General features: G+C 43.4%; 1 protein-coding gene across 2 annotated transcripts in view; it reads right to left on the bottom strand.

The window, feature by feature from the left end:
• Window positions 1–23545, bottom strand: part of gfra1a (gdnf family receptor alpha 1a) — a 270564-nt gene that overhangs the window by 58763 nt on the left and 188256 nt on the right. For both annotated transcript variants that reach the window (XM_060925260.1, XM_060925261.1), the window contains one exon: window positions 17218–17569. In XM_060925260.1, coding sequence (XP_060781243.1) covers window positions 17218–17569 — 352 coding nt within the window. The remainder of the gene's footprint in view (window positions 1–17217; window positions 17570–23545) is intronic.

Below are 23545 nucleotides of genomic sequence, written 5' to 3'. Positions count from 1 at the left end.
ACGTTAATGGCGCTAAAATGCCTGGAGAGAACGCCCCTAGGATTGTCTGCTTTGCTTATACAGACTTCTCCTGCAGTGGGAAAAAAAATGCACTGCTATGTGTTCCATATGTAGAAGAACTAACGAGGAGATGATGGGGACAGCCTCGAACTTCAATCGTCATTTGGTTAAGGCCAATTTATGCTGACAACGCAGTCCTCGCAGATAGCGTCGCAGACAGTGTCTGCGTAGCCCCCCCACCTTCGCAGACGCTCTGCGCGCACCTCCCAAAAATTGTGACCACCGCAGAAGCCTCGCAGACAAGAGGGCTCTGATTGGTCCACTCTACATCCGCTGTACACGCACTTCCGCTTCCCTACTTTCCCGGTTTGTTTTGTTTTCACGACAGCCATTTTTAAAAACACGAGCGAAGATGGAGCAGCACGAAGAGCGGTTGATCGAGGAAGTGAGGAAGTACGTACATCTATACGACTCCAGTTCTAGTCATTATAAGTAACCGGAGGATAAACACTCCACTAACCACACCCACCAACTACTCCTAGCGATTTCGCGACTTCGCGCCCCCTTGCGTTGTGGCAGTGAATAACATCGCGCACGCCTATTACTCCCCGCTCAATGATAAATTACAACTGTCTGTGAAAAGCTGTCTGCGAAAGCCTTGTCGCAAGAGCATGCAGAGGCCTTAAGACTCCACCCAGAGAAGGAAGTGACACGCTGTGTTCATTGCTCTGTTGATAGTGGGCGGGGCTTGCTGAGTGATGAACAAGCTTTTTATCTGGAGCCTGTTAACTAAAATGGGGCAGTCGAGCGGTAACATTAGTCCAACACAGTAGCAGAGACGCTTTCACATAAAGGCAGCGACAGCTACCATTGGTGTGGATGGAGTCTTGTTCTCGGACTCGACTCGAAATTTTCTTTAATGACTTGGACTTGAACACTGGGGACTCGAGAATAAAATTTAAAACATAAAAATACCTTGTTTTTAAAAATCTGTCTGCTTCTAGTATATTTTTTTAAGTGTCCATGCTTCATCAGCACTACAAAACTGTGAGGGATACATCAAGATTATTCCTTCATCAAAGAAAATTTAGTCTCTGGGGAGAAAAAATAAACAATTTAGCTTGAAGTAAACAAACTTTTCTTTTCTAAATCTCATCTCATCATCTCTAGCCGCTTTATCCTGTTCTACAGGGTCGCAGGCAAGCTGGAGCCTATCCCAGCTGACTACGGGCGAAAGGCGGGGTACACCCTGGACAAGTCACCAGGTCATCACAGGGCTGACACATAGGCCAAGTTTACATTAGACCGTATCTGTCTCGTTTTCTTCGCGGATGCACTGTCCGTTCACATTAAAACGCCTGGAAACGCCGGGAAACGGGAATCCGCCAGGGTCCACGTATTCAATCCAGATCGTGTCTGGTCCGGTGCTGTGTAAACATTGAGAATACGCGGATACGCTGTGCTGAGCTCTAGCTGGCGTCGTCATTGGACAACGTCACTGTGACATCCACCTTCCTGATTCGCTGGCGTTGGTCATGTGACGCGACTGCTGAAAAACGGCGCGGACTTCCGCCTTGTATCACCTTTCATTAAAGAGTATAAAAGTATGAAAATACTGCAAATACTGATGCAAATACTGCCCATTGTGTAGTTATGATTGTCTTTAGGCTTGCCATCCTTCCACTTGCAAGTAGTAAGTGACGCGCATGCCCGACATGCACTGGGATCTCACACACAGCGGCTCAGTCCCGAATCACTGCTCGTGCGCTTCACTCGCGCGCTCTGTGAGCTGCGCAGGGCCGGAGTGCGCACCCTCCAGAGGGCACTCGCTGTTCAGGGCGGAGTGATTTGGAGCGCAGGATGCCTGCGGAGCTGAGCGTATCCGTGTATTGGCGTTGCTGTATGCACGCGAATCGTGTATTGGCGTTGCTGTGTGCACACTAATCGTTTTAAAAACGTTAATCTGATGATCCGCTGATACGGTCTAATGTAAACCCCATCATAGACACAGACAACCATTCACACTCACATTCACACCTACGGTCAATTTAGAGTCACCAGTTAACCTAACCTGCATGTCTTTGGACTGTGGGGGAAACTGGAGCACCCGGAGGAAACCCACGCGGACACGGGGAGAACATGCAAACTCCGCACAGAAAGGCCCTCGCCGGCCACGGGGCTCGAACCCAGGACCTTCTTGCTGTGAGGCGACAGCGCTAACCGCTACACCACCGTGCCACCTTCTTTTCTAAATATCGGACAAATTATTGAACTTATCGTCTGTAATCATGATCTGACTTACTCAAAAGATGCAAAGATTAGAAAGAAATGTTGCATTGAAAAATTGCTGGAGTCTTCCTTTAACGCATGATGTTTAGAGTTGAACGTGTCAGGGAATTTTCTTCACTTTTTTTTCCCCTTTTAAGAAACTATTACATTATCAGTGTAAATCTCTCTCTCCCCCTTTTTTTTTTTTAAACAGTACGCCATTTTACTGGTATATTATCGTCACACCCCCTGAGACGTACACGCGTTTTCTAAATGATCTCAGCAGTGCTTTGTTGCTAAGCGGAGACGAGGCGAGACTAAATTAATGTGGTACACAGTTGCTGTTGGCATATGGTGTGGGATTAGCGGGAGACTGAAGGTGTCAATCCATCTCCAGAAAACACAGCGCACCCCTGCGTGTTGCACATCAGACCTCCTACGGTAACCTCTGAAACTCAAATTGCTTGCAACCATCTGTAGAAAAACACGCAGTCATGAGAGACAGAGAGAGAGAGAGAGAGAAGACAGAAGCTGTAAGTACGTACAAAGGAGCAGGAGTCCAAATGTTCTCTGTTAATTTGTGCGTTCATGAACACCTAGTATGCAGGTGATCACACTTGCAGACGCTCTAATTGAGCAGAAGTGTTCATCTATCCCCCCTTTTCCCCTGCGATTTCTGTCTTTCCTTCTCAGCTTTGAGACTTTTCACTGCCATGACATAGGCAGCACTATGAGAGCCCACCTCCACAGCGCCTTAATCAGTCCTTAACAAGCCACTTACAGCACTTAGGAGTTCGCTCCAAACTGCAAAATGAATTTAAGAGCTCATGCTTTATTGCTACACTTCAGTAATCACGGTAATTGTCCCGTGCATGTTCTGTGTTCTGGGTTAATATGCACTTTATTTCCCAGCAGAAATGCAGATCGAGGATTAACACTAGCTGTCGCCGCTGGTGATCGCGTATAATGAGCGACGCTGTGATCCTGGAAGTCTTGGCTCCTCGTGTGGGCGCGATGGTTTTGTTAGCACCTCCAAAGCCTCCGCTTTACACTGTCACACACACTGTGCTAGTGCATGTTACCGTCGTGTATCACTTTATGGGATGCGCGAAGACAACAATGCACTGATTCTCATTGAGTGTTGACTAGATTTGTTGGAAAGTTCACTAACTCTCGTTTAAATAACAATATTGGTGCTGCTGTCCTTTTCACAATCCTTTTCTTCAAACAAAAGACTGAGCCTGTGACAAATTAAGGCTGGACGATATGGAAAAAATATCATACAACCCCGATTCCAAAAAAGTTGGGACAAAGTACAAATTGTAAATAAAAATGGAATGCAATGATGTGGAAGTTTCAAAATTACATATTTTATTCAGAACGGAACATAAATGACATATCAAATGTTTAAACTGAGAAAATGTATCATTTAAAGAGAAAAATGAGGTGATTTTAAATTTCATGACAACAACACATCTCAAAAAAGTTGGGACAAGGCCATGTTTACCACTGTGAGACATCCCCTTTTCTCTTTACAACAGTCTGTAAACGTCTGGGGACTGAGGAGACAAGTTGCTCAAGTTTAGGGATAGGAATGTTAACCCATTCTTGTCTAATGTAGGATTCTAGTTGCTCAACTGTCTTAGGTCTTTTTTGTCGTATCTTCCGTTTTACGATGAGCCAAATGTTTTCTATGGGTGAAAGATCTGGACTGCACGCTGACCAGTTCAGTACCCAGACCCTTCTTCTACGCAGCCATGATGCTGTAATTGATGCAGTATGTGGTTTGGCATTGTCATGTTGGAAAATGCAAGGTCTTCCCTGAAAGAGACATCATCTGGACGGGAGCATATGTTGCTCTAGAACCTGGATATACCTTTCAGCATTGATGGTGTCTTTCCAGATGTGTAAGCTGCCCATGCCACACGCACTAATGCAACCCCATACCATCAGAGATGCAGGCTTCTGAACTGAGCGCTGATAACAACTTGGGTCGTCCTTCTCCTCTTTAGTCCGAATGACACGGCATCCCTGATTTCCATAAAGAACTTCACATTTTGATTCGTCTGACCACAGAACAGTTTTCCACTTTGCCACAGTCCATTTTAAATGAGCCTTGGCCCAGAGAAGACGTCTGCGCTTCTGGATCATGTTTAGATACGGCTTCTTCTTTGAACTATAGAGTTTTAGCTGGCAACGGCGGATGGCACGGTGAATTGCGTTCACAGATAATGTTCTCTGGAAATATTCCTGAGCCCATTTTGTGATTTCCAATACAGAAGCATGCCTGTATGTGATGCAGTGCCGTCTAAGGGCCCGAAGATCACGGGCACCCAGTATGGTTTTCCAGCCTTGACCCTTACGCACAGAGATTCTTCCAGATTCTCTGAATCTTTTGATGATATTATGCACTGTAGATGATGATATGTTCAAACTCTTTGCAATTTTACACTGTCGAACTCCTTTCTGATATTGCTGCACTATTTGTCGGTGCAGAATTAGGGGGATTGGTGATCCTCTTCCCATCTTTACTTCTGAGAGCCGCTGCCTAAATTGTATCGACACGTAGACCTCCATACATCTCATCTCATCATCTCTAGCCGCAAGATGCTCTTTTTATACCCAGTCATGTTAATGACCTATTGCCAACTGACCTAATGAGTTGCAATTTGGTCCTCCAGCTGCTCCTTTTTTGTACCTTTAGCTTTTCCAGCCTCTTATTGCCCCTGTCCCAACTTTTTTGAGATGTGTTGCTCTCATGAAATTTCAAATGAGCCAATATTTGGCATGAAATTTCAAAATGTCTCACTTTCGACATTTGATATGTTGTCTATGTTCTATTGTGAATACAATATCAGTTTTTGAGATTTGTAAATTATTGCATTCTGTTTTTATTTACAATTTGTACTTTGTCCCAACTTTTTTGGAATCGGGGTTGTATGATATGATGGACGTTTCTAAGATACAGGAGCAAGCAAATGCAAAATCTTTCACATGACCAAGAAGAGATTTGAATGCTCACCTGACGTACAGTATCATCTGGGCAACGAAATTCTCGAAAAGGCTGACCACACCAAAGACCTCAGTGTTACAGTCTCCTGTGATCTGTCATGGTCCAAACATATTGAAAAGTATGTGTGCCAAGGCAAACAAGACCCTCGGCCTGGTGAAGCGTACATGTGGAAGACACATCACTGACATAAGAACCAGGGACCATCTTTACTGCCCGCTAGTGAGACCACAGCTTGAACATGCTTCCTGTGTTTGGTCACCATACACTGTCAAACATCAGCGACTCCTTGAGAATGTACAACCCCGATTCCAAAAAAGTTGGGACAAAGTACAAATTGTAAATAAAAACGGAATGCAATAATTTACAAATCTCAAAAACTGATATTGTATTCACAATAGAACACAGACAACATATCAAATGTTGAAAGTGAGACATTTTGAAATTTCATGCCAAATATTGGCTCATTTGAAATTTCATGACAGCAACACATCTCAAAAAAGTTGGGACAGGGGCAATAAGAGGCTGGAAAAGTTAAAGGTACAAAAAAGGAACAGCTGGAGGACCAAATTGCAACTCATTAGGTCAATTGGCAATAGGTCATTAACATGACTGGGTATAAAAAGAGCATCTTGGAGTGGCAGCGGCTCTCAGAAGTAAAGATGGGAAGAGGATCACCAATCCCCCTAATTCTGCGCTGACAAAAAGTGGAGCCATATCAGAAAGGAGTTTGACAGTGTAAAATTGCAAAGAGTTTGAACATATCATCATCTACAGTGCATAATATCATCAAAAGATTCAGAGAATCTGAAAGAATCTCTGTGCGTAAGGGTCAAGGCCGGAAAACCATACTGGGTGCCCGTGATCTTCGGGCCCTTAGACGGCACTGCATCACATACAGGCATGCTTCTGTATTGGAAATCACAAAATGGGCTCAGGAATATTTCCAGAGAACATTATCTGTGAACACAATTCACCGTGCCATCCGCCATTGCCAGCTAAAACTCTATAGTTCAAAGAAGAAGCCGTAGCTAAACATGATCCAGAAGTGCAGACGTCTTCTCTGGGCCAAGGCTCATTTAAAATGGACTGTGGCAAAGTGGAAAACTGTTCTGTGGTCAGACGAATCAAAATGTGAAGTTCTTTATGGAAATCAGGGACGCCGTGTCATTCGGACTAAAGAGGAGAAGGACGACCCAAGTTGTTATTAGCGCTCAGTTCAGAAGCCTGCATCTCTGATGGTATGGGGTTGCATTAGTGCGTGTGGCATGGGCAGCTTACACATCTGGAAAGACACCATCAATGCTGAAAGGTATATCCAGGTTCTAGAGCAACATATGCTCCCATCCAGACGATGTCTCTTTCAGGGAAGACCTTGCATTTTCCAACATGACAATGCCAAACCATATACTGCATCAATTACAGCATCATGGCTGCGTAGAAGAAGGGTCCGGGTACTGAACTGGTCAGCGTGCAGTCCAGATCTTTCACCCATAGAAAACATTTGGCACATCATAAAACGGAAGATACGACAAAAAAGACCTAAGACAGTTGAGCAACTAGAATCCTACATTAGACAAGAATGGGTTAACATTCCTATCCCTAAACTTGAGCAACTTGTCTCCTCAGTCCCCAGACGTTTACAGACTGTTGTAAAGAGAAAAGGGGATGTCTCACAGTGGTAAACATGGCCTTGTCCCAACTTTTTTGAGATGTGTTGCTGTCATGAAATTTAAAATAACCTAATTTTTCTCTTTAAATGATACATTTTCTCAGTTTAAACATTTGATATGTCATCTATGTTCTATTCTGAATAAAATATGGAATTTTGAAACTTCCACATCATTGCATTCCATTTTTATTTACAATTTGTACTTTGTCCCAACTTTTTTGGAATCAGGGTTGTACAGCGACGAGCCACCAAGTTCGTTCTTAACTATCCCAAGGACTTGACATACTTGAAAGGCTGTTCATACTGGAACTCCAACCACTGGAACACAGATGTCAGATATTTGACTTGGTCCAACTATGCAAGTTTAAGAATGTACTGTACAAGCTATCACAGAAGAAGGAAATCATCTCCTGGTTCCTAAAGAAACAAGGTACCAAACAAGAAATTTTGACAAAAACAATCTTGTTCCAATGGTGAAGTTCAAGCAGAATTACTACAGGTCTTCATTCTTTCTAAGATCGATCGATCTGTGGAACAGCCTCCCAAGCGAAATGAAATGTCAACAGTCTCTGTACAAATTCAAAACCTGCCTTAACTCTTTCTACTACACGAAACAAGCATTTTATCAAGCTCCATAAACTGTATTAGTTATTATTTGTAGGTTGTTTAGACATTTTATATATTTCATTATTATTTAGTTAGACACCCAAATTAAGATTGACTTTTTTAGCCTAAAGGAACTCCTTTTAAAATACTTTTTTTTTTCTTTAAACTAGTGTGTATGTATATATATATATATATATATATATTTAGGGCGGCACGGTGGTGTAGTGGTTAGCGCCGTCGCCTCACAGCAAGAAGGTCCGGGTTCGAGCCCCATGGCCAGTGAGGGCCTTTCTGTGTGGAGTTTGCATGTTCTCCCCATGTCCGCGTGGGTTTCCTCCGGGTGCTCCGGTTTCCCCCACAGTCCAAAGACATGCAGGTTAGGTTAACTGGTGACTCTAAATTGACCGTAGGTGTGAATGGTTGTCTGTGTCTATGTGTCAGCCCTGTGATGACCTGGCAACTTGTCCAGGGTGTACCCCGCCTTTCGCCCGTAGTCAGCTGGGATAGGCTCCAGCTTGCCTGCGACCCTGTAGAACAGGATAAAGCAGCTAGAGATAATGAGATGAGATGAAATATATATATTTTTTTCTTTTGTGAGAAGGGTTGTCAACTGGGACGAGAGTCCTGTTTCCTTTTCCAGTCACAAAAATGTATTACTATTTTTTGTTTGTTTGTTTCATAGTATGTTTTTCTGTTTGATTTTTTTGTTTGTGTATATAGATAATCTTTTTGATTTGTAATATTTTGCAACTGCGACAACTAAACTAAAACTAAACTAAATGATGATCATCACAATATGCAGATTTGCTCACAAATTGTTCCATTTAAAAACAAGCAAAGTGACTTCGGAGACAGTATTTGCTGTGTATAACATGAATAATACACTTTGCAACATGCTGTTAAAGGAAACAAATACAAACTTCAGGGTGGTAACAGTAACTCTGCTTCATGTTGAGATACAGCCCATTACCGTATTGTTGATCGTTGTTCCATCGCAACATGCTGTGTTGTGTTCATGCTTTGCTTACTGTTTACAAAAATTAATGACTAAAAAGAAGGGAAACAATTGTTAACATTTTGTAATTTTAAAGAGTCTAAACTTTTTTTTTAATTAAAGAATGGAGGACTAACTTTTTAAGGGGCAATGTGCAAGAATTGGGCGGCATAATGGGGCAGTGGTTGTCACTGTCGCCTCACAGCAAGAAGGTTCTAGGTTTGAGCCCAGTGGTTGACAGGGGCCTTTCTGTGTGAAGTTTGCATGTTCTCCTCGTGTCTGTGTGGGTTTCCTCTGGGTGCTCCGGTTTCCCCCATAGTCCAAAGACATGCACTCAGGTTAACTGGCTATTCGAAATTGCCCATAGGTGTGAATGTGTGTGAGTGTGCAGCAAGGAACTGGCCACCTTCCTGCTGCAATTCTGGCCAAGGCAACCAAACATGGTTCACCTCAAGCCCGGATCCAGTTTGGCACTGATATAGAATAGAATAGAATAGAATAAGAGAATGCCTGTGCGTGAAAACTATTAACGTGGGGAGACTGCTGCACAACAGCCACCACACATACTTCACAAAATGGGGGCTCATATCCAATGGCAAGGAGAACCAAGATGATTGGGAGTCATCATTTGCTGCAGCCCTCATCCGCCATTGCAGCCAGCAGAGTTGCTGCCCATCTACTGCCTGCTCCACCGTTGGGGTCTTGAGCCAGAACTGCCACTGGGTTGACTGACAGAACTGCCATGTTGCCGGAACTGCTGCCGGGTTGACCAGACAGAACCGTCAAGGGAGGTGAAGTGACCCAGGCCATATCCCTGGCCAAGGGAGGCCAAGGGTGTGCTTACACTTGCCCAAGGTGTCCACCCAGGCTAGTGGAGGGAAGGAGGCGCCTTACATCTCCATTCTAGACTGGCTCCAAGCAAAGTCTGGCCACTGCCCTAACGTCGGCACTGATGATGACGACGTGTAAGAATTGGCCACCTGTCAAATCCAAACTCCAAAAGAATAGAGGGCAGTATATCACCAGAAAGTTGTGGTGTCCACCTCTATTGGAAGAAACTGTGAAATGCAAAGTCCCTCCTCCTTCCCTCCAAATGTATCACCAGCACTCTCGGAGAACTATCATTCAGTGAAGACGGCGCAATTCTATTTTGATGTCAATAGATTTGATCAACTGGATACAGTCATTGGTTATTAAAAAACAAACAAACAAACAAACAAACAAAAAACATTAACTAACAGCAGGGCAAGAAGACGCAAAATTCAACCAAACTGCTGAAACTCTGCAGCACAGTGGTGTAGTGGTTAGCACTGTCACCTCACAGCAAGAAGGTTCTGGGTTCAAGCCCAACGGCCGACAGGGGCCTTTCTGTGTGGAGTTTGCATGTTCTCCCCGTGTCTGCGTGGGTTTCCTCCAGGTGCCCCGGTTTCCCCCACAGTCCAAAGAAAGGTTAACATGGGGCGGCCCTTAGGCTGAGGTGCCCTTGAGCGAAGCACCTAACCTCCAACTGCTCCCTGGGTGCTGCAGCATGGCTGCCCACTGCTCTGGGTGTGTGTGTGTGTGTGTGTGTGTGCGCGCGTGCATGTGTGTTCACTGCTTCAGATGGGTTAAATGCAGAGAGGAACTTCACAAGTGTATGTGTGATGGAGAAAGTTGTTCTTCTTCTGAAAGCCAGTCAATATTATGCTGAGATCTTATCTTCACACGTAGTATCTGCCTCTACTTTATGTTATCATATGTAGCTCTGTTTTTTAGCAAGAAAACATCTACAGCAACTCGAGCATCACAAAATCACAAATGCGACCTATCAAACTACAATGGCGTATTAGGGTCATTGCAGGTAAAAAGAAAAAATATGGGGCTGAGGAAGGGGGGTAATATTCGTAAGAAAAAAAAAACTTAGGCTTTCTGAGATAAAAGTCATAAATTTATGAAAAAATCTTGGCTGTGTTCTGAGATTAAAAAGTCATACATCCATAAATTCAGAGCTTCACCTTCCCTTTGAATGCCACCTTCCCTGTGCTCTCGCAGTTTGCTTGTCTGTGAATTGGCAGATCTTCCACACAGCCACTGCAACACTGTTGAAGAACTTCTCGGGATTTGTAACTTTTAACCTCGCGCAAAGTATCTGTACTCAATCCAAAAACAAGTTAGTTGACAATGTGAGAGGAGGTAGTGTAGCCTGGCTAACGCGACTTCAAAGCTCTCTGAGCATTTGGTCTGGCCAAGCTATTAAGCCAAACCGTTTCCCAGAGCCCGTGGTTGACCCGCCTCCCTGAAATGCCTCAGTTTGCTACTGGTCGAAGCCAGAAAAGGCTGTGACGAAGCTTAAACCAATCACATCACTCTTTCCTCTGACGTATGTGACGCGACGGGGCTAACTGGTAGATTAAACTCTTACCGAAGCCGGTCGGAAGCAAGGCGAAAACGTCCTTCCTTTCAATAAATACCTCCAGGGCTGCTCTTTGCTCCATTTTCAATGAGAACTTCCCGTTGAATGCTTTCAATACAGCATCTACCGCTGTGTTAAAGGCTTGCCGCTGCTCCATGTTCGTGATGTGAATGAAGCGCTTCCGGCATAGATTCTGTAAACAATCTATGGCTTCCGGTCGCAGTTCTACTACGTCACTGCCTTGAACACGCCTCTACCCAGGGCCGTTGGAGATGCTCAAAGTTGATTGGTTCCCGATTTTTCGGGAGCTTGGAAATGCTGTAGATAGCCTGCCTGGCCAGACTAAGCTCGGAACAGGCCCTCGTGTTGCGTCACGCTTAGGATGGGCGGGCCCAGGCTAGAGGTAGCGTATCAGGGTCTGTAATCCTTTGTTTATCATGCTTAGCTTGTCCAACTACTGTTGCTTGGCATTGCGATTAAGTTTCTCTTGATAGAATATCTCATCTCATCTCATTATCTCTAGCTGCTTTATCCTGTTCTATAGGGTCGCAGGCAAGCTGGAGCCTATCCCAGCTGACTACGGGCGAAAGGCGGGGTACACCCTGGACAAGTTGCCAGGTCATCACAGGGCTGACACATAGACACAGACAACCATTCACACTCACATTCACAACTACGGTCAATTTAGAGTCACCAGTTAACCTAACCTGCATGTCTTTGGACTGTGGGGGAAACCGGAGCACCCGGAGGAAACCCACGCGGACACGGGGAGAACATGCAAACTCCGCACAGAAAGGCCCTCGCCGGCCACGGGGCTCGAACCCGGACCTTCTTGCTGTGAGGCGACAGCGCTAACCACTACACCACCGTGCCGCCTTGATAGAATATAATTTCTTTCTTTTTCCCCTTCTCCAAAAATGCAACATATGACACACAAAATGGCAACCGCAAACCCAGTTGTTTTGCAAACTGCATCGATTCTCTTTTCTTTAGCTTTTGCGATATCGGTATAATCGATGGGGTGCACAAACTTTTGCATACACAACAATGTGCTATTCAATAAATGGATCGAAATTATGCAGGAATGTGTTTTTTTCTCTCTTAGAAAATAAAAGTGCATTTAAACAATTTAGAAAATTATGAAATAATAACATTAGTCGTATGAGTCTGTAAAAAGCTCTGATTTCTCGTTGAATCTGTTTTGTACGTTCAATTGCACAACAGCTCTTTCCCATTTTAGACCTGTTGTGTGTGTTTGTTTTTTCAGCATTCACACTGGACCTGAAGAAAGTTAAAAGTCTTACTGCCCCTCGAGTGTGTAACCACAGTGACTTCCACCTATGGTGACATCACATGCATATGTAACAACTTCTCTCATTTTGGAATGAGGACAGACTGGATGCGACAGTGACTTACGATCATCTCTTGAGGTACAAAGTAATCTTATTAGTTGGACAACCTGTCCTCTCTAGAGGCTACATGATTAGTATGCTAACTTCCGATGTCTCTGCAACACAATACATCACTGTCTTTGGCAGTCAAAACTGTTATGACTTCACATTCTGATGGTGATATTGGTTATTTTTTTTATGTTTTTTTTAAACTTAAATTCTTATACATTGCACCTTTAACATCCAATCAGTTGCTTTTCATCAGTTCATAACAATTTTTGTTATTGAATATAAAAGATGCATCATAAAATACACTGCCTTGCTTAAAAAAAACCTCTCACATACACTAATATTTCACTGGATCGCATTTAGCTTTGATTATGGTCCACATTCACTGTGGCATTGTCTCGATAACCTGATGCAACATCACAGTAGATATTTCCATCCAGAGTAACATTAATTTTTCACCGAGATGTTGTCCTGACAACGGTAGAGTCGAACCACTCCATAACAACTTCTCCAGTATCCCAAAAAACTTTCAATGGTGTTAAGGTCAGGAGTCTGTGGTAGCCAGTTAATGTGTGAAAATAATTCCTCATGCTCTGTGAAGGTTCTCAGTCATCCAGGTCATCGTAAACTGTAGGTGCTACAAAAGGCAACTGGACTTGCTTGAAATTCTTGAAGACGTTTCACCTCTCATCCGAAAAGCTTTTTAAATTCTGTCTGACTAGTGGGGCGTTCCAGGTATTTATCCTCTAGTGGACCAAAAGCAACCCTAAGGAGAGTCGTTGAGGTCACATGGGCCATTGACCCTCTCAGGCCCTGTCCACACGGCAACGGATTCAGGTGAATCCGATACAATTGTTTATCGTTTCGGCCTGGCGTCCACACGGCACCGGCGTTTTGGGTGCCCCAAAACGCAATCTTTTGAGAACGGGTTCCAGAGTGGAAAGATCTGGCAACGTTGCCGTTGCAAAGTCGTCTGGATGAGTAGAACGGATTTGTTTACGATGACGTCACAACCACATGTGCTTCACGCCGGGTAGAAGTGTAACGAACTCGATGCGAGTTGTCAACAAATCCTATAACTTGGTTCATGAAACGTGCTTACAAAATATTTTCACTGTGAATATTTATTGTGTAATGGTGCAAAGTGAGAGAGAGAGAGAGAGAGAGAGAGAGAGAGAGAGAGAATAGCCCTTAGGGCAGAGTCAATCCCGCCAGCAAAAATAGGGAAAAAAATCTCACCTCTTCAGATGTTGGTTTAAGTCCTACAATACATTCCTCAAAAAGGGCGTAGAAGAACAAATTAATCCATCAACGTGTAGCATTCAATTTATTCCGGACCATTAAAGACGCCGCCTTCCGCGTAGAATCATACGTCATCCTCGCCGCCATATTGGATGGGTCAAAGCGGAGAATAAAGATGCCTCATTCATGTGCTGCGTTTAACTGTACCAACAGGTTTACCGTCCAAACGAGATCACATGGGATTACCTTTCACAGGTGAGACTGGAAAAATACTTTTCATTGTATTTGGTCATTATAATGTAATTTTACGAACAGATTTTTCTGACTTTGTGGCTAATATGAAGTCTCGCGCATAATAGTTTATGCGCATGCGTCCTTACTTCTTCTATTGTTCTGGTGTCTCCGAAGGGACCGTCTTACAGCGCCCCTAGAGGTGTGGCATGTGTATTGCATTGTTTTCAGCAAGCGTTGCGTTGCCATATGGACCTGATATTTTACTGATCCGTTGCCCATGTGGACGCGATATTTTTTTTAATAACATCTCGTTGCCATTGTCGTGTGGATGTAGGCTCAGTCATCCCGTAGGTGTTAGGATCACTGGAGGCCGGGTGTGAACTGTGTTAGCAGCCTAGAGGGTTGTTAAGGTTATCTGTGGGTCACTGGCTCTCTCTGCCATTATCTGAGTCATTGAAGTCAGCTGAGTCTTGATGTGGATGTGTATTCAGTTTTCTGGGAAGTGTGCCAAATTCATGCTCCATGAATCACTCTTTCATAGTTTGAGCTCGAGGAATCCTGGTATTAATGAATCCTGGAATATGCCTGTATCATCAGGGAAGAACAAATCCATTTATGTGATAATAACCTGGTCATTCAGTCCATTCAGGTTGTCAGCTGACTTTCATTTTATTGCGACATATCATTGCTGAGCCTGACCAAGTGAAGCAACCCAAGATCATCTGATGCACATGACCTTTGCCATTGCTCCAGAGTCCAATCTTTACACTCGCGAGCAATTTGAAGCTTTTTCTTCTGATTTATTCTCACTAACAATTGGTTTTCTTACTGTATGGCCACAATTCAACATCGCCAAGTCTTTAAGTGATCTCTGATCATCGTCAGTCAAGATTTAAAAAAAAATACATATTATTTATTTTTTTTTTTTTACAACCACATTTATTCTTTGAAGTCGATGGTTCACTGCTATCCTTCCAGGTTTAATAATGCATCATACAGTTCCGAACCCAATTACAATAATTTCAGTTAAAATTTGACCTTCTGAAACACTCACATCTTTTCCATGAGCATGGGACACATCTTCTGACGTTATTGTTGAAAGTGACACAGGTCGATGTGCTGAGTCAGGAATCATTTAATCCATTCCCCTTTCTGAATTGTTTGAGCTGATACATCCCCATAGCTGGTATGCATCATTTTGTTTCAGTGCATTTTATTTCCTAATGCGGGGTGTCCTACCCACATGAGGTCATGCGTGGGTCAGAGGTCACGACCGCAGAGCCATGGCAAACATAGCGGATCGCCCAGATCGAACGAAGACTCCTAAATCGAGTCTTCCAGGCAATGACAGCTTACAAAATAATGCTAATTGGTATCATTACTTATTACATCAACTTTTATACAGGTTAGAATTGAAATATTCCAAATCTAAACGCACCTGTGAGCTTGAAGACTCACGAGCGCTCGCTTCTGCATCAGAGGCCGCCATGTTTGTTTCCGTCATGCTTGTTGCAATCTCGATCATTATAATATTATAATGAGGATAAACTTTGGCCATTTCCGTCCCAAAGTGTAAACATTAGTGCGCGGTGTTTTTCCAGCTCATTCTCCTTCACAGGCATGAGGCAGCAGGCAATACAGTGTGTGAATCAAGTACCGAGGGGTTATTCTAGCTCCACAGGGTACTAGTCATCTTTTTAATACATCGACCTGTCACTTTAAGAAATGAGAATCTACTCACTGCATCAGTTAGGGTGAAAAGAGTTGTTGCCAGCTGAAATATATTAATCACTGCACTAATTATCCAAGCAAAGGCTCTTAAGGATTTGCTTCTTTAAATCCAAATAGCAGCTTCTTTTTGACCAAGATTTAGAATGAAATTGACATGATGTGGTCAGATTTCCCAGCTCAACTACCAAAGCTGTTTTATTTAACAACTTTTAAGTGATAGGCTAACTGAGCATGCCTGTCTTTCAAAAAATAACCAAAGACTTCAGTGTTTTGTAGCGGCATGGTGGTGTAGTGGTTAGCACTGTCGCCTCACAGCAAGAAGGTTCGGGGTTCGAGCCCAGCGGCTGACAGGGCCTTTCTGTGTGGAGTTTGCATGTTCTACCCATGTCTGTGTGGGTTTCCTCCGGGTGCTCCGGTTTCCTCCACAGTCCAAAGACATGCAGGTTAGGCTAATTGGTGGCTCTAAATTGACTGAGTGTGAATGGTTGTTTGTCTCTGTGTCAGCCCTGCGATGATCTGGCGACTTGTCCAGGGTGTACCCTGCCTTTCGCCCATAGTCAGCTGGGATAGGCTCCAGCTTGTCCCCAACCCTGTACAGGATAAGTGGTTACAGATAATGGATGGACGGATAAATGGATAGACTTTTGTGGAACCAAACACAACACCATCAGTGGTTAAGAGAAAAAATGCACAGAATGTGATCATGAAGCAAAATGCTTGGGGCTGATTTCTTTCTCGCCCAGATGATTCACTTTACATTTATGGCATTTGGGAGACGCCCTTTATCCAGAGTGACTTGCTGGCCTGCCTTGTCCTACCATCAGACCCCTACAGCTCATCCAGAATGCTGCAGCTTGCCTGAGCTACAACCTCGCTCATTCTTCCCACGTTACCCCTCGGCTTGCTGACCTGCACTGGCTACCTATTGCAGCTCGTATCAAATTTAAGGCATTGGTGCTAGCTTACCAAGCTCTCAAGGGGTTAGGGCCAGCATACCTCCAGAATCTGATCCACCCCTACACACCAGCAAGATCGCTAATCTCCACTACTACTGGTTGCCTGGTCCCTTCTCCTTTCTGCTCCTTCCCAGTCCACTTAAGACTGCTGTCTGTCCTGGCTCCCCATTGGTGGAATGACCTTCACATTGAGGTCAGAACTGCTGACTCCTTGACCACCTTCAAGCACAGACTCACCTCTTCAGGCTGCACTTCTCCCCTTCTTCCCTGCCCACTGTGTAACTGTGTTTCGGTCTAGACCAACCCAGGCTGTATACTGTCTAGCCTGGGGTTAGCTGTTTTGAGTTCTCTATTTAGCTATACTTCATATGGTTGGTTTGTTTCCTTGGCTGTTTGAGTATTGGTCTTTCAACAGCATATTACACTCGGTATTGCTGTCACTTGTTCAGTTGGCATGAGAACTTTCTTGTCTCGAAGTTCAGCACTTCATGTACCTGACTTTTGCACTCGTTGTACGTCGCTCTGGATAAGAGCATCTGCTAAATGCCATGCTATGTAATGTAACTTAAAGAGATGGTAGATTCATGGAGTGAATCAGTGACGGGTCACAGAGTGACACACCCCAAGATTTGATGTCAGTTTGAGGGATATTTTCTAAAGATGACAAAATAATTACTGTCAAATCACAAATGAAGTGGGGACATGTGCATACCTGCAGATGTAGTTACTCTTGCAGGAGACTTGCAGAGCCAAGCAGTTGGGCTTCTCCTTGTCTTCATAGGAGCACGCAGGGACAATGGTCTGGCGCCGGCGCTCGGAGCAGGCTGACTGGTCTCCTGGAGGGCATGAGCAGTACAGCATGCCATAGCTGTGTCGGGGAGGCACCTTGTCGAAAAACTGACGCAGCGCCTTGTGGCACTTGCGCTTGTTGCACACTTCGGCTGTAGAGACGCGGCTCGTGCACGGGCTGATGTAGGCAGAGCGGTACTTCTTACACGTGTCATTCAGGTTGCATGCCTTGGCTGCATTGAGGCAGTTGTTCTCCTTGGCCAGAGCAGGGTCACCTTTAGGAGAAAAAAGAAAAGAACAAGGGATTATATGTTGGTTTTAGATGTCTTATAAGAAGCAATAACTTCTTTTTTCCAAATGGCTTTCAATTCTCTAAAGGCGAATTCACAGCTGATGCATCTTTCTTTCTTTCTTTCTTTCTTTCTTTCTTTCTTTCTCTTTTAACAAATGTTTTAATCCACACCAGAAATGTGTCTATAAAAATAGTGCGCTATCATGGAACCTAAGGAGCTACTCAAAAGTTTTGGAAAAGTATCAGTCAAGTTTTGCTTAAAAAAAAAAAAGTACGACCATCCCACAGAGCATCATTAAATCCATTATTACCTCGCCCGCGACGGAGGCGAGGTGAGGTATTATAATCAGTGCGGTTTGTTTGTTTGTTTGTTTGTTTGTTTGTTTGTTTGTTTGTTTGTTTGTTGTCTGTATGTCTGTTAACAATCTAGCATCTAGACGGTTGCACCGATTGACTTCAAATTTTCAGGTTAGGTAGGCAATGGTCCATAGATTACCTGATTAAATTTTGGGGTCGTCAGGTCAAGGTCACCGGAAAGGTCAACCTTTCGGTCAAAATAACATATTTTCCATTATAACTCAAAAATGGTTATGGATAGACAAATGTTTACTATTATGAGCATATAGGAACTCCCATATGGCCTTTCATTTGGCACCATGATCTTTGACCTTGAGTGACCCTGAAAGGTCAAACTCAAGGTCATGGATTTTTAGAGGGCTGTAACTTGAAAATCATTGATGGTAGACAGATATTTACCAATATTTACACATAGGAAGTGCCATATGGGCTTTCATTTGGCGCCATGATCTTTGACCTTGAATGACTTTGAAATGTCAAACTCAAGGTCATGGATTTTCATAGGACTATAACCTGACAGCTGATGATTGCTGATGATTACCCTTAGCAATATATCAGTATAAAATAAGTGCTGCTGGGCGAGGTTTGTTTTGCTTGGCAACATTTGTTGAAATCTGGCACAGTCGTGACTCTTCTTCGAGGAGGCCAACATGATGCTACCACCACCATGCTTCATGATGAGGATGGTCTGCTCAATGCTCAGGCCAATGGACTATTTTGTGTAGGTTCATAACACAATCCCAGGAAAATCAATTTCAGTTCCAGGTTGTAACGTTACAAAAAAGTACAGGTTATGAAAGGGTATACAGCACTATATACGGCATGGCATGACGTGCTGAAAAATGTAATCTGGAGCCTATATAATGTATTGTATGTCCAGTAGGATTCAAAGTGAGGGATTGTGGGTCTCTGATTAAATAATAAGGTATTGAGTCATGCATGTATGCAGTGCATTAAAAGTTATTTGGGATTCAGCCAGAAAGAAAGTGAGCGACGAAGATAAAGAATCTCTCTCTCTTTCTAAATTATCTAATTTACATATCCTGCCATATCAAGTCCCAATCTTAAGTACAATTCTGTCAATATGGGTGACAGAAATTCTGTAAACTCTCACCTTCGCTTTTTTCTTGCTTTAAATCAAACAGAACCATCCATTTGGAGCCCTGCAGGCTAAACAAATAGTCCTCAGACGAAAAGCAGAGTCATCAAAGTTTACACACACACACACACACACACTCCTTGCCTGTCAGCTCCCGCTAATTGCCCGCTTTCTTACAGATGCTGCCATTAATTACCATTCCTGGAGACTTTTCAGAAAAGCAGTGCAACAGCAGCAGTTTGGCTTTTAATAAGGGCCAATTAAAAAAAAGTAGAGAGAGCAGGATTGCTGGAGAGTGGAAGTGTGTGTGTGTCTGTGTGTGCGCATACTGTATGCACATGTGTATGAGTGGATATGAATGTTTTCTGTGCCAATTTAGGGCCAATAAGCACAAGACAGTGTCTAAAAGAGCTGGTCGATAGGCAGTGTGTATTTTTCAGCAGAACAGCTAGCAAGAAAAGATGTGCTTGTTTGTCGATTTGCTTCAGGCCCAATTAATGGATGATGAAGTTGGTTCTTGATCAGTCATTATCAACTGTATGACACCCAAAGTCCCTTCGTTCTCCTCCATGAAACCAGATGTTAAGGAAAAGTGCTGGCTGTCGATTACAAATCATATGTAATCCCAACCAAAAGTACACTGAATGAGTACATTTTGTTCTTATATCCTGAATCAGTGTTGTAGTCGAGTCACTAAGGTGGTGTTTACATTAGACCGTATCCGTCTCGTTTTCGTCGCGGATGCACTGTCCGTTCACATTAAAACGCCGGGAAAGGACTCCACAGGCGGAACAACTTGAATCCGCCAGGGCCCACGTATTCAACCCAGTTCGTATCTGATCCGGTGCTGTGTAAACATTGAGATACGAGGAAACGCAGTGCTGAGCTCTAGCTGACGTCGTCATTGGACAACGTCACTGTGACATCCACCTTCCTGATTCGCTGGCGTTGTTCATGCCACGTTGGTCATGTGACGCGACTGCTGAAAAACGGCGCGGACTTCACTTCCTGCTATTGTTTCTGCCTTGTATCACCTTTTTGTTTTTCATTAAAGAGTATAAAAGTATGAATATAATGCTTTGCCATTCTTAATGTTGTTCATGGTAAGATGCAAATACTGCCCATTGTGTAGTTATGATTGTCTTTAGGCTTGCCATCCTTCCACTTGCAAGTGGTGAGTGACTTGCGCATGCTGCCCGATATGCACTGGGATCACACACACAGCGGCTCAGTCCCGAATCACTGCTCGTGCGCTTCACTCGCGCACTCTGTGAGCTGCGCAGGACCGGAGTGCGCACCCTCCAGAGGGCACTCGCTGTTCAGGGCGGAGTGATTTGGAGCGCAGCCGCTGAGGAGGAAGCACTGAGCCGCAATGACACATTTCAACTTACGTGCCGTCTAATTAGTCATGTGATTAGCGTATCCGTGTATTGGCGTTGCTGTGTGCATGCGAATTGTGTATTGGCGTTGCTGTGTGCACGCGAATCATTTTAAAAACTTTAATCTGATGATCCGCTGATACGGTCTAATGTAAACCCCACCTAAACCTCGAGTCCGAGTCCAGTCTTGAGTCCCCAGTGTTCAAGTCTGAGTCAAGTCCGAGAACAAGACTCCATCCGCACCATTTGACGGTGGCTGTTGCTGCCTTTATGTGAAAGCATCTCTGCTACTGTGTTGGACTAACATTACTGCTCGACTGCCCCATTTTAGTTAACAGGCTACAGATAAAAAGCTTGTTCATCACTCAGCAAGCCCCGCCCACTATCAACAGGTCAAATAACATGAGAGATGGTTAACACTAGCTAGTTCATCGCTCAGCAAGCAAGCCCCGCTATCAACAGGGCAATGAACATAGCGTGTCACTTCCTTCTCTGGGTGGAGTCTCGCCAAATGACGATTGAAGTTCGAGGTTGTCCCCATCGTCTCCACGATAGTTCTTCTACATATGGAACACATAGCAGTGCATTTTTTTTCCACTGCACAAGAAGTCTGTAGAAGCAAAGTGGACAATCCTAGGAGCGTTCTTTCCAGGCATCTTAGCGCCGTTAACATTAGTTTGTTCCTGAACATGACATATGAACAGGCGAATGTACATTCTCTTGCATGAAATTAGTATAAAAATTAAATCCCCGTCATCATTAAGTGATTTGCAATTTCATATTCCAACAATCAACAACCATTTGTGGTTTGGGGTCCAAGCATTTTTGCTTTATTGAATCCCACCCAAAAATGTGAAATTTCTGGACAAAGCAATTTATTGTATGATTGCCTACTCCAACAACAACAGCAACATCATCATCATCATAAAAAAAAAAAAATCATCATAAATACACAGGCACGCCTACTGATGAAATTTTAAAGGGTCTATAGTAAGATGGATTGTGTACATACTGTGATAGTACAAGTCTGCGATTTCAAGCACATCTTCCATTTTGTTGAAACAGTTAGTTAGCAAACTTTCTTTTCCTCCCATCACCACAACTGGCACTGCATTTTTATTAAATCCTGTTCATTTATTCATGATTTGGTAATCTCCCAGTTAAGAGTGCATGATGCAAGAGCAGAATATATGCAATGTGAAGAATGTGTGCAACCGTTGTGGTACTGGAATAATCAGATTCGGAGCTTTGCATGTTAATTATTCTTCAGTTTAACGGATTAAATCTTGTTTGTTTAAATTGTCCAACATGTTTAGGTTTAAGTGTGCACATGAAGGTGTTTTTTTTTTTTTTTAAATTCCCATCGATGGACTGGTGGGATTAGTCCCGGATTACCGTATTAGACTGCATGTAAACGTAGCTATTGTTTTTTTTTTTTCTTCTTCTCATTGTTAAGTACAGCTTTGTGTTTTTTCTTCTTTTGTTGCAACAAAGGGATTAATAAAGTCATATTTGGCTGCTTTATTTGCAGGGACCTAACAGAAAGCATAAACTCTGAGTATTATATTGGACCAGAAGGTTGGGAGTGCAAATCTCAGTCCAGAGACATTCATGTTCGGTTGCTTTGCGAAATATTTTGGACTTAGTTTCGTACCTAACGTTGCATTAATGTTAAGAAATGAATACTCAAAGCTAAACTAAGGCTACATCCACACGACAACGGCAACGAGATGTTATTTAAAAATATATCGCGTCCAAATGGGCAACAATCAGTAAAATATCAGGTTCATATGGCAACGCAACGCTTGCTGAAAACGATGCAATACACATGCCACACCTCTAGGGGCGCTGTAAGACGGTCCCTTCGGAGACACCAGAACAATAGAAGAAGTAAGGACACATGCGCATAAACTATTATGCGCGAGACTTCATATTAGCCACAAAGTCAGGAAAATCTGTTCGTAAAATTACATTATAATGACCAAATACAATGAAAAGTATTTTTCCAGTCTCACCTGTGAAAGGTAATCCCATGTGGTCTCGTTTGGACGGTAAACCTGTTGGTACAGTTAAACGCAGCACATGAATCTTTATTCTCCGCTTTGACCTATCCAATATGGCGGCGAGGATGACGTATGATTCTACGCGGAAGGCGGCGTCTTTAATGGTCCGGAATAAATTGAATGATACACGTTGATGGATTAATTTGCTCCTCTACGCCCTTTTTGAGGAATGTATTGTCGGACTTAAACCAGCATCTGAAGAGGTGAGATCGCTCCTTTTTTTCCCTATTTTTGCTGGCGGGATTGACTCTCTCTCACTTTGCACCATTACACAATAAATATTCACAGTGAAAATATTTTGTAAGCGCGTTTCATGAACCAAGTTATAGGATTTGTTGACAACTCGCATCGCAATGAGAAGATCATTGGCACTACTGGTGTTAAGAATCAGACCATTTCATAAATGAATATTTTGCTGTAGAGCTGCAGTGTTTGTACAATTGCATGTTTTTGCTTCACTATTACTGTCACTATTCTGCTTCTTGCATTACTACTGTGAACTAACACTGAACATAATAATAATAATAATAATAATAATAATAATAATATCCAAGCTCGTGTTTCACTCTCACTAGTGCTCTGTAAGGCTTTTTCCTGGTGATATCCTGGTGATATTCGTTACACTTCTACCCGGCGTGAAGCACTCACAGTCATGTGGTTGTGACGTCATCGTAAACAAATCCGTTCTACTCATCCAGACGACTTCACAACGGCAACGTTGCCAGATCTTTCCACTCTGGAACCCGTTCTCAAAAACATTGCGTTTTGGGCACCCAAAACGCCGGTGCCGTGTGGACGCCAGGCCTAAACGATAAGCAATTGTATCGGAGTCACCTGAATCCGTTGCCGTGTGGACAGGGCCTAATACTGGCCCTGAGAACAGTTGCTATGTGTGAGATATTAGTGAGATCAAGGAGGTCACGTAGATGATGCAGATGAGGCAATCGCTAATAATTGGGTAAACAGACCCACTCGAGTAGAGCACTGGTAATTATTTCGCCCGTCTCCAGACCAAAAGAACGGAACACAATCTTGTACCAAAGATGATGAAATAACAGGCT

The sequence above is a fragment of the Neoarius graeffei genome, chromosome 7, assembly GCF_027579695.1.
Source record: "Neoarius graeffei isolate fNeoGra1 chromosome 7, fNeoGra1.pri, whole genome shotgun sequence".
In the NCBI taxonomy this organism is placed as follows: Eukaryota; Metazoa; Chordata; class Actinopteri; order Siluriformes; family Ariidae; genus Neoarius; species Neoarius graeffei.
This window is presented reverse-complemented; position numbering and strand designations above follow the sequence as displayed.